The sequence below is a fragment of the Hylobates moloch genome, unplaced genomic scaffold (genome assembly GCF_009828535.3).
Source record: "Hylobates moloch isolate HMO894 unplaced genomic scaffold, HMol_V3 SCAFFOLD_1, whole genome shotgun sequence".
Taxonomy (NCBI): domain Eukaryota; kingdom Metazoa; phylum Chordata; class Mammalia; order Primates; family Hylobatidae; genus Hylobates; species Hylobates moloch.
Genome location: NW_026652276.1, coordinates 28,681,557 through 28,695,721, shown reverse-complemented (window position 1 = coordinate 28,695,721; position 14,165 = coordinate 28,681,557). Strand labels below are relative to the sequence as shown.

The 14,165-nt window shown below is 35.8% G+C and overlaps 1 protein-coding gene across 6 annotated transcripts in view; it reads left to right on the top strand.

Moving 5' to 3' along the window:
• Window positions 1–14,165, top strand: part of SPAG16 (sperm associated antigen 16) — a 1,164,736-nt gene that overhangs the window by 15,874 nt on the left and 1,134,697 nt on the right. For 4 of the 6 annotated variants that reach the window (XM_032754635.2, XM_058438724.1, XM_058438729.1 and 1 more), the window contains one exon: window positions 12,386–12,504. The exons of the other annotated variants lie outside the window; for them this stretch is intronic. In XM_032754635.2, the coding sequence (XP_032610526.1) occupies window positions 12,386–12,504 (119 nt within the window). The remainder of the gene's footprint in view (window positions 1–12,385; window positions 12,505–14,165) is intronic. 6 annotated transcript variants of the gene reach the window in all.

Here is a 14,165-nt window from a genome sequence, read left to right as displayed (position 1 = left end):
CTGAGACAACATATCACAACAGGTCAAATGCAGAAACAAATATGGGGATCTAGTTGTTCCTCTAGATACTAAAAAGATTTGTAAAAATTTGCAACAGTGTCACTCTTCTCATTTGTTCTTTTTCTGTCTTGGAAAAGGTAGTTAGTTTTTATTAAAAAAATTCTATGTTATCTGTGTAGAAGTTTTGTTATAGTTATTTTAACGTTCAAAATTTGTCAAGATACTTAATTTTAATATGTGCTTTAGCACTTCTTTGCAATTCAACATTTAATTAGTTCTTAAGTCTGGAAAGTTTTATGTCTGCAACATCTTTCATATCCTTCTCTTTACCTTCATCCTCACTTAGTCTACCTTAAAGCTACCCTCTTTCTTCTCTCATCTGAGCTACTGCATGCTGCTGGTACTATGCTTCCTTCTATTCCCACCTAAAAGATGTGTCTAATGCAAATTTCAATTTATCTCCCCTCTACGTAAATTCCCAATGTGTCTACCCTTCCACCTGCCTTTGCCTTCTTGATATGCTTCCTGTTTAGCTTTTCCACTTTATCTTTGGCTCTTTCTCCGTAAGACCCTGAGCCTTAATGGATTGAATTGTCACTCCTTGTTTTTGCCTCAGATGTTTTCTTGCCTTGAATATTGGTTTGTCTGTTGTATTTCCTCATCATCTGTAAAGTTCAACCTAACAGTCTCCTTAACATAGCCTTCATTCACCTATCTAAGGCAAGGGAAATACTCTTCTCCATTGTTTATCACTTCACCTAGCAGGTTTCTGTTGTTGCAATCATAACACAATATAGAATCCTGTCTACTTAGAAAATGTCAGCTTTAGAATGTTCATAGACAAAATGAAGCTATGTGCTAGAGCTACCATTGTTTGTTCTCAACAGATTTCTGGGTTACATGTGGCTAGAGTAATTTTTGATCATTCAGCAGTCTGCAAAGTGAGACCATGTTTCACTAGTTTGTAGATTGCTTGCTTTTTTGTGCTTATTCTGTGGTGTTTTGTTAACCTCATAATTTAGTTAAAAGCCATAATGAGAGTTGTATATAATGTATAATAGGGATAAAAGTGCAACTTAAATTTCTTCAGCGTACATAATGGTTGTTTGTATGATATCGTGGACACATGAGTAGGATTTTGTAATCAAAATTTGTAACAAATAAAAGAGCTTCTGTATTATAATGTTTTGTTTTTGCTAAATGAGCCTTTCAATTCCTCAAGACACAACTGTCTTATTCATGCTTAATTCCCAGCACCTTTCATGGTATGTGGTACATGGGAGATGTTCACCAATTATATGTTGAATAAATATCCTACATAATGGTAAAAGAGATATTCATGATCACATTAGAGCTTGGAAGGGGTGTGTGTATGTGTGTGTGTGTGTGTGTGTATGTGTGTTGTGTATAAATGCAGAAGAACTATAAATTGAGGTATATTTACAAGCTTATACATTTTATTGTACAGTATAAATAAGAACCAACACAGTTTAAGGTGGTTGTATTTCTTTTCTGTGGGAATGCTTCAAGGTGTGTGCATGGTACACATTCAGGAAGACACAGAATGTAAACATTTATTCGAAAGGGCAGGAATCTGCCAGGTGTGTTGCACCCGTACATACAACAAACATCCTTTAAGCTGCCCATAAGTGTCTTTAGAAATGAGAATAGATACACCCTACTGCAGTCTCTCTGTCTTCCTTTTCCTGTTTTCCAAGTTCCTTCCAACAATCAGCCTAAAATATCATTTTTAAATTTATTGACCAAAAAAGCTGAGGTAGCATTTATTGTTGTATAATGAATGTTCACTTCCAACTATATTTCGCCCTCACCTTACAATTATATATAATCTCCTGTGCTAGTAACCAGCATACTGCAAAGACTTGAATGCAGACATCTTGTACTCTGTTAGTTTGGTATCTCCCATGACATTTGATATGGCATCCTGTACTTCTTATATAATGTCTTTTTAATAATATTTGGAAGAATAGTCCAGTTTTTTTTTAATTTTTAATTTTTGAGGGTACATACTAGGTACATATATTTATTGGATACATGAGATATTTTGATACTGGTGTACAGTGTACAATAATCACAGGGTAAATGGGGTTCTATCAACTCAAGCTTTTATATTTCTTTATATTACAAACAATCCAATTATACTTTTATTAATTTAAAAATTACTATAAATTATTGTTGAATGTAGTCACTCTCTTGTTCTATCAAATACTAGATCTTACTCATTCTGACTGTATTTCTGTACCCATTAACCATCCCCTCTCCCCTCCCCAGCCTCTGGTATTATTGTTCTAGACTCTGCCTCCATTGAGTTCAATTGTTTTACTTTCTAGCCCCCACAAACAAGTGAGAACATGTGAAGTTTGTCTTTCTGTGCGTGACTTATTCCACTTACATAATGATGTCGAGGCCCATCCATGTTGTTGGAAATGACAGGATCTCATTCTTTTTGATGGCTGAATAGTACTCCATTACATATATGTACCACATTTCCTTTCTGCACTCACCTGTTGATGGATACTTAGGTTGCCTCCAAATCTTAGCTATTGTGAATAGTGCTGAGATAAACACAATAGTGCAGATATCTTTTCGATATACTGATTTCCTTTCTTTTGAGTATATTCCTGGCAGTAGGATTGCTGAATCATATTAAATAACTCTATTTTTAGTTTTTTTGGGGAACGTCCAAACTGTTCTTTATAGTGGTTGTACTAATTTACATTTCCACTAACGGTGTACAAGGGTTACTTTTTCTCCACATCCTTGCCAGCATTCATTATTGGCTGTCTTTTAGATAAAAGCCATTTTAACTGGGGTGAGATGATAGCTCATTGTAGTTTTGATTGGCATTTTTCTGATGATCAGTAATGTTGAGTACTTTTAATTTAACTGTTTGTCATTTGTGTATCTTCTTTTGAGAAATGTCTATTCTGATCTTTTGCCCATTTAAAAATTTTTTTTTTCTTTAGAGTTGTTTGAGCTCCTTATATATTCTGATTATTAATCCCTTGTCAGATGGATAGTTTGTATATAGTTTCTCCCATTCTATGGGTAGTCCCTTCACATTATTGATTGTTTCCTTTGCTGTGCAAAACTTTTTAACTGATGTGATCCCATTTGTCCATTACTTGTCTTGGATGCCTGTGCTTGTGGAGTATTGCTCAAGAAATTTTTGCCCAGACCAGTGTCCTGAAGAGTTTCTTTTGGAAATTTTCCCTTTTAGAAGGTCCATGGTTTGAGGGTGTAAATTTAAGTCTTTAATCCATTTTGATTTGATTTTGTATATGACAAGGGATAGGGGTCTAGTTTGATTCTTCTGGATATGGATATCCAGTTTTCCCATCACCATTTATTGAAGACACTGTCTTTTCACCTAATGTATGTTCTTGATACCTTTGTCGAAAATGAGTTCACTGTAGGTGTATGGATGTGTTTCTGTGTTCTCTGTTCTGTTGGTCGATGTATCTGTTTTTATACCAGTACCATACTGTTTTGTTTACTATAGCTCTGTAGTATAATTTGATGTCACATAATGTGATTCGTGCAGTTTTCTTCTTGTTCAGGATAGTTTTGGCTAATGTGGGACTTTTTTGGTTCCATATACATTTTAGGATTATTTTTTCTGTTTCCAGGAAGAATGTCATTGCTATTTTGATGGGGATTCCACTGAATTTGTAAATTGCTTTGGGTAGTATTGACATTTTGGCAGTATCGATTCTTCTAATCCATGAACATGGACTATCTTTTCATTTTGTTGTTTCTTTTTCGATTTCTTTCATCAGTATTTTATAGCTTTCATTGTAGAGAGATCTCACTTGATTGGTTAAGTTAACTTCTAGGTATATTATTTGTAGCTATTTGTAAATGTGGTTTCTTTCTTGATTTCTTTATCAGATTGTTAACTGTCGGCATATAGAAATGCTACTGATTTTGGTATGTTGATTTCATATTCTGCAGCCTTACTGAATTTATCAGTCCTAATTGTTTTTTTGGTGAATAGGTTTTTTTCCAGTATAATATCATAGCATTTGCAAACAAGGATAATTTGACTTCTTCCTTTCTGATTTGGATGCCCTTTATTTCCTTCCCTTGTCACATTGCTCTACCTAGGACTTCCAGTACTATTTTGAATAATAGTGGTGACAATGGGCATCCTTGTTATGTTTCAGATCTTGGAGGAAAGGCTTTCCGGTTTTCCCCATTAAGTGTGATACTACCTGTGGGTCTGTCATATATGTCGTTTACTGTGTTGAGGTATGTTTCTTCTATCTCCATGTTTTTTGAGAGTTTCTATCATGAAAGGATGTTGAATTTTATCAAATGCTTTTTTTAGCATCAGTTGAAAGGATAATATGATTTTTGATCTTCATTCTTTTGTTATGATGTATCACATTGATAGATTTGCATAAGTTGAACCATCCTTGCATTCCAAGGATGAATCCCACTTGGTCATGATGAATGACCTTTTTAATGTGTTGTTGAATTAAATTGGCTAATATGGTGTTGAAGATTTTTGTATCTATGTTCATCAGGAATATTGGCCTGTAGTTTTCTTGTTTTAACATGTCTTTGTCTGGCCTTGATATCAGGGTAATACTGGCCTCATAGAATGAATTTTGAAGTATTCCCTTTTCTTCTGTTTTTTTAGAATAGTTTGAGTAGGGTTGGAATTATTTCCTTTTTAAAATGTTTTATACAATTCAGCAGTGAAGCTATTGTGTCCAGGGCTTTCCTTTGCTGGGAGCCTTTTTATTATGGTGTCAATCTTCTTACTGGTCTGTTTGGCTTTTGGATTTCTTCATGTTACAATCTTAGTAGGTTGTGTGTCCAGGAATTTATCCATTTCTTCTAGGCTTTCCAATTTACTGGCACGTAGTTGCTCATTGTAGCCTCCAATGATCCTTTAAAATTTCTTTGGTATTGGTTGTGATGTCCCCTTTTTCCTCTTAATTATATTTATTTGAGTCTACTTTAAAAAAATTTTTTTTTGGCTAATGTCTTGTCAATTTTATCTTTTCAAAAAACCATTTGTTTTATTGATCTTTTTATTGTTTTGTTCATTTGAATTTCATTTATTTCTGCTCTGATGTTTATTATTTTTCTTATATTTATTAGGTTTTGTTTACTCTTACTTTGCTAGTTCTTTAAAATGACTCATTAGGTAATTTATTTTAAGTTTTTCTTTATTATTGGTGTAGGCACTTGTAGAGAGCCGGCAAAGGGATCATGACCAACTCAACATTCCAATGGAGGGTATATGATCAAACAGCAAACTGTTTATCATGAATGCAGGATGCGGGCAAACTTACGACTGTGCCTGCCACCAGAAGGTTTGCTGAAGGCAATGACTCCCTGGCACTGTGCTCCTTGAGGTTATCTACTGGGACATCTACAGCCTATTGTTTGAAGAATGCAATCTTGCAAGCCTGCTGTAAATCAAACTGCCGACTGATAGTCACCCGACAATCACCCCCTCTTCTCGCTATCTCTTTTACCTAATAAATATGGAGGACTAAAGAAGCTTAGGGCCCTTGTTCACTAGAAGCAAGGAGTCCCCTGACCCTTCCTCCAAATATACTCTTTTGTCTTTATTCCCATGTTCATCATCCTTTGTTCAGTCCCCCAAGGTCCTTGCAGGTGGCAAAGTGGTGCCTGAACAGGGACTTGAGGACATCGGCAGGCACTTACAGCTAAAAAATTCCCTGTTAGTACTGCTTTCACAGTATTTCTTAGGTTTTGGTATGTTGTGTTTCCACCATCATTCGTTTCAAGAATTTTTTCAATTTCCTCTTTGCTTTTCTAATTCAGGAGCGTATTGTTTAATTTCCATGTGTTTGTATAGTTTCCAAAATTCCTCCTGTTATTGATTTTTAATTTTATTGTAGTCAGAGAAGATACTTGACATAATTTCAGGGCTTTTTTGTTTTTTTTATTTTTTAAGATTTGTTTTGTGGCCCAATATGCCAGGCCATGTATATCCCAAGGATAGAGATAGTCTGCTCTTGAGGATGATGCATGTGATAAGGAGAAGAGTGTGTATTCTGCAGTCATTGGAAGAAATGCTCTGTGAAATAGCTATTTGGTTCATTTGGTCTGTAGTGCAGATTAAGTCTGATGTGTCTTTGATGATTTTCTGTCCTGATGATATGTCCAATGCTGAACGTGGGGTCTTCAAGTTTCCAGCTATTATTGTATTGAGGTCCATCTCTCTCTTTAGCTCTAATAATATTTGCTTTATATATCTGGATACTCCACAGTTGGGTGCATATGTATTTACAACTATTATAACTTCTTGCTGAATTGACCCCTTTATCATTATATAATGACTTTCTTGTCTCGTTTTACAGTTTTTGTCTGAAATCTCTTTTGTCCAATATAAGTATAGCTACTCCTGCCCCTTTTTGGTTTTCATTTGCATGGAATATCTTTTCCATTCCTTTTTTTTCAGTTTTAGAGGTGCAGTGTGTTTCTTGTAGACAACAGATCATTAGGTCTTAATTTTTCATCCATTCAGTCACTCTATGTCTTTTTATTGGAGGTGGTTTTAGTCCATTTATATTCAGTGTTATTATTGATAAGGAGGAAGCCCTTGCCATTTTGTTATTTGTTTTCTGGTTGTTTTGTGGTCTTCTCTTTCTTCTTAATTCCTGTCTTCCATTTAGTGAAGGTTATTGGTGGTATGATTCAATTTATTGCTTTTTACTTTGTGTATCTGTTGCATGTTTTTTGATTTGAGGTTACCATGAGGCTTGCAAATACTGTTTGATAACTCATTATTTTAAGCTGATGACAACTTAACATTGATTACATAAACAAACAAAAAAAGCAAAGAGAAAACTACTGAAAACTCTCCACTTTAATCCTTCTGCTTTTTAAAGTTTTATTATTTCTATTTATATCTTATTGCACTGTCTATATTTTGACGTTGTTGTACTTATTGTTTTGATCAGTTCACCTTTTAGTCTTTCTATCAAGGTATGAGTAGTTTACATACCACCATTACAGTGTTATAATGTTCTGTGTTTGTGTACTTACTATTACCAGTGAGTTTTGTACCTTCAGATGCTTTTTTCTCGTTCATTAACATCCTTTTCTTACAAACTGAAGAACTCCCTTTAGTATTTCTTGTAGGACAGGTCTGGTGTTGATGAAATCCCTTCCCTTTTGTTTGCCTGGGAGAATCTTTATTTTTCCTTCATGGATATTTGAGGTTTGAAGGATAATTTCATTGGATATACTATTTTAGGATACAAGTTTTTTTTTTCCGTCATAACGTTAAACATGCCATACCATTGTCTCCTATACTGTAAGGTTTCCACTGAAAAGTCTGCTGCCAGATATATTGGAGCTATATATGTTGTTTCTTTTCTCTTGCTTTTAAGATCCTTTCTTTATTAGTGACCTTTGGGAATTTGATTATTAAATGCTTTGAGGTAGTCTAATCTGGGTTATAATCTTTTTGCACTTGAATACTGATATTTTTTCTAGGTTTGGTATGTTCTCTGATGTTATCCCTTTGAATAAACTTTCTACCCCTATGTCTTTCTCTACCTCCTGTTTGCCTCCTGTTTACCTTCCTCCCTCTTACTCCATCCCTGCCTCTACCTCCTCTTTAAGGCCAATAACTCTTACATTTGCCTTTTTGAGGCTATTTTTTTTAGATCTCATAGGCATGCTTCATTCTGTTTTATTCTTTTTTCTTTCTCTGACTGTATTTTCAAATAGCCTGTCTTCAAGCTCACTAATACTTTCTTCTGCTTGATCAATTCTGTTGGCAGGAGGCTCTTATGCATTCTTCAGTTTGTCAGTTGAATTTTCAACTCCAGAATTTCTGCTTGATTCTTTTTAACTTTTTTCAGTCTGTTCATTAAATTTTTCTGATAGGATTCTTAATTCCTTCTCTGTGTTATCTTGAATTTCTTTGAGTTTCCACAAAACAACTGTTTTGAATTATCTGTCTGAAAGGTTGCACATCTCTATCTCTCCACCATTGGTCTTTGGTACCTTATTTAGTTTGTTTGGTGAGGTCATGTTGTCCTGGATGGAAATGCTGTGGATGCTTGTGGATGTTGATCATTGTCTAGGTATTGAAGAGTTAGGTATTTTATTGTAGTCTTCACATTTTGGGCTACCCATCCTTCTTGGGAAGGCATTCCAGGTATTTGAGGGGACTTGGGTGTTATGATCTAAGTTCTTGGTCACTGCAGCTGTATCTTCATTGGGGGCACTCCAATCTCAGTAATGTTGTGGCTTTTGCAGTCTTACAGAGGTACTGGCTAAGTTGTCTTGGATAAGATCAGGAAGAATTCTCTAGATTACCAGGTACAGACTTTTCCTTTACTTCCCCCCAAACCATGGGTGTTTCCCTCTCTGTGTAGAGCTGCCTGGAGCTGGAGCAGGGTTCATAGAAGCCACCACTGTGGTCACTACCACTGAGACTGTGCTGGGTCTGACCTGAAGCCAGCACAGCACTGAGTCTTCCCCAAGGCCCATTCACTGTAAATCACTGCCTGGGTAACACCTATGTTCACTCAAGGCCCTAAGGCTCTACAATCAGCAAGTGGCCAGGCTTGTGTTCTTTCCTTCAGAGTGGCAAGTTTCCCCTAGCCTAGGTGCATTCAGAGATGCTGTCTAGGAGCCAGGGCCTGGATTTGGAAATCTTAAGAATCTACCTGGTGTTCTATTCTACTACAGCTTAGCTAGCTCACAACCCTCAAGACAAAGTCCTTGCTACTCTCCCCTTTCCACAATCAAGGAAGTCTACCACCAGCCTAGGCCCATTGCAAATACAGCCTGGCTACCACCAATGTTTACTCAAGGGTCAAGGACTCAGTCAGCTTGAGGTTGATGCTGCCAAACCTGGAACTCTCCCTTCAGGGCAGTAGTCTGCCCTCTGGCCCAGGGCAGGTCCAGAAATTCCATTTGAGTGCAAAGGCCTGGATTCAGGGACCTCAATGGGCCCGCTTGGTGTTCTACCCAACTAGGGCCAAGCTGCTACTTAGTCTGCAAGAGAAAGTCTCCTTTACTCTTTCATTTCTTTTTCTCAAGCAGAAAGAATCTCTTCCCATAGCCACCACACCTCTCTGTATGTGCTAGGTCACACCTGAAGCCGGCATGTCTCTGAGTCTCATTCACGACCCACAGCAAGTAGTGCCTGGCTACTGATGCTGATTATTTAGGACCCAAGGGCTCTTTAGTCAGCAGGTCATAAATCCTGCCAGGACTGGGTTCTTCCTTTCAGGGCAGTGGGTTCTCTTTTGGCTCAGGGAGTTTCTAGAAATGTTCTCTGGGAGCTAGGGCCTAGAATGGGGGCCTCAGGATTCCGCCCGGTGCCCTACCCTACTGTTGCTGAGCTGGTATCCAAATTGCAAGACAAAGTCATCTTTACCCTTCTCTCCTTAAGTGGAAGGAAGGAGTCTCTCCTGGAGTTGTGAGCTGCACTGCCTGGGATTAGGGGAGGTGTGGCACAAGCACTCACTTGGGCTGCTCTGGCTGGTATCTCACTAAGTCATGTGCTCCTAAAGTCCACCGGCTCTGAGCCCAGCATAGCATCATAACTTGCCAAATAATTATAGTCCATGTGGTGTAGACTGCCTTTCAAGTTTATTTAGTACCCCAGAACCCTTTAGCCCATGGCTGTGAGGCTTTCTGGAACTCAGGTTCTGACTGCTGGGATGGGCAAGTCCCCTCTTGCTAGGGCTGGTTGAAATGCTCCCTCTGTGGGTGATGGCTGAGTTCTGCCTGGTGTTGCTTTCTGCCATGATGATGCAGCACTATTTTCAAATGTAAAAAATTCCATAATCACTACAGTCTCCCTCCCACAGGACAGAGATTTTTCTCTCCATGCCACTTGGCCACTGCCAGGGGATGGGGGAGGTGTGGTGTCAGCAACTCAAGACTGTCTTTTCTGCCTTCTTCAGTGCCTCTTTCAGCAATATGAAGTTAAAGCCTGGTTTTGTGATTACTCACTTGATTTTTGGTTCTTATGAAGTCGCCTTTTGTGTGAATAGTTCTTCAGTTTGGTGTTCCTGCAGGGTTAATGATCAGAGGCTTCTATTCAGCCATCTTGAACTGCCTCCTTCCAAATGATTCTTGAACTTTACAAAAGTAATTTTACACTGTACCCCTTTGTTGGGATTTTTCTGTAGCCCCCAAATTTGCCTCAACTCACCACTATCGTGAATGTCATAGCAGCTATCAGTCATAAACATCAGTGTTGAATTTTGTGTAGCACTTTTGGAAAGAATTTTTGGGGCAGCAAAGATCCTCTTTCCTCATTGGATTTCCATGTAAACATTCTGTGTAACTTGTTATATAACCATTACCAGCTTGGGAAAGAGAGGTGAAAGGAAAATTTGCTGCTGAGTTTCTGTAGGTGAGAATAGATCTGCTTATTCAAATAGTCAGCAAACAAATTAGTGACTTCTTGCCAATGCGAAGAAAATGACAGCACTCAAGAGACGATGATTGTTTTATTTTTTTAATTTTATTTTTATTGAGCAATACTTCATTCCATAAAATAGAATTAGTATTCCCTATTCCTTGGTATTTTTAAGAAACTACCAATTATTTGATTTATTTTGTACACTGACTTACATGATATAATTTTTATGGCTGTACTAATTTCATTTGTTGCTTGCTGAAATGTCTTCATTTTTCTAGTTTTAGGTCTGCTAAGATATTCTGTCAGAATACTACATACAGTTTGAGTATCTTTTAGCCAAAATGCTTGGGACCAGAGTATTTCAGATTTTGGATTTTTTTTCAGATGTTGGAATATTTGCAAATACATATCAATGATAATGATATTTGGAAAATATGATTTAGTGTTATTCAAGTGCAAAGCTTGAGGATAGCCACCTGGGAAACACAGTCTCCAAAAGAATGAGTGTGTGTTCCAAAATGGGGAAGTTTTCACTTATATAGGCAGAAACAGAAGTTAACAGGGTTGCAGCATTTTCCATACAAGGTCATTACATAGTTTGTAATGATTTGATTGATTACAGCCCGCTACATTGCAAGGAAGATTGCTTTGACATTCTGCAAGGAAGGGCAGTGTTCTAAAGGGGTCTTCTCTCTGGTGGTATTCCATCTTTTGTAATCATTTTTAGGACAGTAATGAAGACATTTAATCTATAATCGAAGAAGCAGAAGTTGCAGCTTCATGCTATGTGGCTCAGGCCACATAGTCCCATTCCTCTCAAGCGTTAACAAATATAAAGTTCCAAAAGTTTTAGGTTTGGATTATTTAGTTTTACATATACATTAAGATCTCTTGGGGCTGGGACCCAGTTATAAACATGAAATTCATTTATGTTCCATATACACCTTGTGCACATAGCCTGAAGGTAATTTTATATAATATTTTAAATAATTTTTTATATGAAACAAAATTTGTGTTAAGTACTTGCATGTGGAATTTTTTACCTGTGGTATCATGTTGCTGCTTCACAATTTTTGGCTATTAGAGCATTTCAGATTTTGGATTTTCGGATTTGGGATTGCTCAACTTGTACTTTAGGTTTTGAGGGCCATAAGGACTCTGTGGCAGCTAGTCAACTGTCTCATGTAGTGCAAATGCATCTATACATAATATGTAAACAAATGGGCATGGGCATGCTGTGCTCTAACAAACTTTATTTATAAGAACTGTTAGCTGACCCCTGATCTAGTTGATAGACTGACTAACTTCCGTGTGGAATAGCAGTGTAAGCTCCTATTGTTACTAATTATTTCCTCCATAGTGTTTCTAAAAGTCATGGTACTAAAATTATTGTATTTCTTTTTAAATGATAATTAAAAGCATTAAAAGGTCCATGCATTCTTTTTTCTTTTTTTTTGGTTAACATGCTATGTGCTATTGAAAGGGCAAACCTACCTTCTTACTATCCTTTAGACTATCCAATCACACTCCTGCTGCAGGGCCTTTGCACTTGCTGATGCAGATACAAACCGGAACATAAGACACTCTTCCTCTTTGTCTAGATTTATGCTCAGATAACAGTTTTATCAATGACATCTTCACCACCCTAAATACATAGCAACCCAGCTTCACATAAATACTTGTCCTACACTTGGTTCTATCTTTAGTCCTCTACTTTCTCCCCACCCCAAGGTACTTAGTACCATCTGTCATAGTATATGTTTTTTATTTAGTTATTCATATTCTGTCTCCATCCACTTGACTAATAGGAGGACAGGGATTTGTTTGCTTTCATCTGCTTTATCCCTAGTAATTAAAATATTAATGGTTCCTGGCATATAACAGTCAACAAATGTTGTTGAAAAAAAATGAATGGATGAATGAATGAGTCGAAGGCTTATCTTTGATGTTTTCAGAATAAATAAATGCACATTTAAATTTCAGGAACGGAAAACAGTTCTTCCTTCAAAGCATGCAGTACCTGAAGTAATAGAAGACTTTCTCTGCAATTTCTTGATCAAAATGGGAATGACCAGAACTCTTGATTGCTTTCAGTCTGAATGGTAAACAATTATGTAGATAAATAGTTCTCTTAAAATTCTAACATTTAACATGTACACTTTTAAGTGTCTTAGGAGACTTTGAAATGACTCAGCCTATGAAAAATGACTAGAAACTTTTCCCATCTCCAGCCCTGAAACCACAACACACATACACAGACACACACACAGACACACACACACACACACACACAAATCAGAATAGCAGTTGCAAAGACATTTTTATTAAACATCTTTCCCAAATATTTAAGTTTAAGTAATTTTCAAAAAATCAAGAAACTTGAATGTCTCCTGGAGTTATAAAACACAAAGATATTTTATGAAAACATTTCCTAATATTTTTGTATAATTATTGAGAGTATTTCCTGTATGTAGACCTTATACTAAACAGTACTGCTTTACTTCCTTGTTTTATTTATAGTGTAACGGCTTGTCTTTTTCTACTCACGTAGCTGATTAATTATATTTCTATGAATATTCTTCAGTTAGAAGTAAGTGGAATTGTATTTTCAATATCACTTAAACACAATATTTTCTTGTTATAATTGAAAATTTTAGTAACTAGTTATGAAAATCAGTAGGTGTACCTTTATTCCTTTGTTATAATAATAATGTCACCAGGCATATTTTCAGTTTCCTGACATTGTTTAAATTAATTTATTAAATGATTAGCTATGAAAATATATTTGAACTTTAATAGCTATTGCATATTCTAGAAAGGGGGATTAATATGCTATCTAAAGATGTTTATAATTAGGACTAATTCCTAATTTTAAATAAATTTGCAATGTATGGAAAATTTGCAATTTTTACTCATCCAGCTGTAGTATAAATTTTTATTTTTTGCTTTTTCTGGTTCTTGTCTTCTGAGAACATGCACATAAGAGCAATCAGTTTCATTATTTTAAATTGCACATCTAATGTTAATAAATTCTATGAGGAGAATTATTTTTCATTAATACAGTCTAAGAAAAACAGAAAGTTCAGTGGAAGAAAAATAATACTGCTTCTCTTAAATTTGGAAATAATGTGAATTATTTAAAATAATTTTTTATAAAAATATCCCTAAGAAATATAATAATTACAAATGTATTAGAAAATAATATTTTTTGTAAAAGTAGGTAGATGATTAATTTACAGTGCTAGTAAAGTGAAAGATTAATATGATTCACTTAACTTTCTGTGTTCCAACATGTGTTAGGACATGTGATGCTTATATGTTAGGCCAGTCCAAAGTGTAAAATGATTTTCTTAGAATAATCTGGATCCAAGTATACTGTTAACAATTCGGTGACTATTGTCTTATTTTCCTTCTAGATTTAGCAATCTGAATTGATGAGATGAAATTTCAGGAAACTAAGATTACTGTTATTATTAGGATTTAAAGTCCTCCCAAACTAAGCATACTAGTCATAAGATAAAATTGGTGTAACATATCTCTTTATGAGTTTAGAATATTGTGGTTCAAGTACTTTTATCCTTATCCCTAGCTGCCAGTTTGCAATGAGATTACATTGTATTGAATACCTTATTTCATATGAAACATTTTTTATTTTGGTTAGAAAACTTTACCTATTCTACATAGTAAAATTACAGGAATATTAAATATGTTATTTTTTATCATTTTTACCACAGGAAAAAACACTTAGAATATATCATTGCTA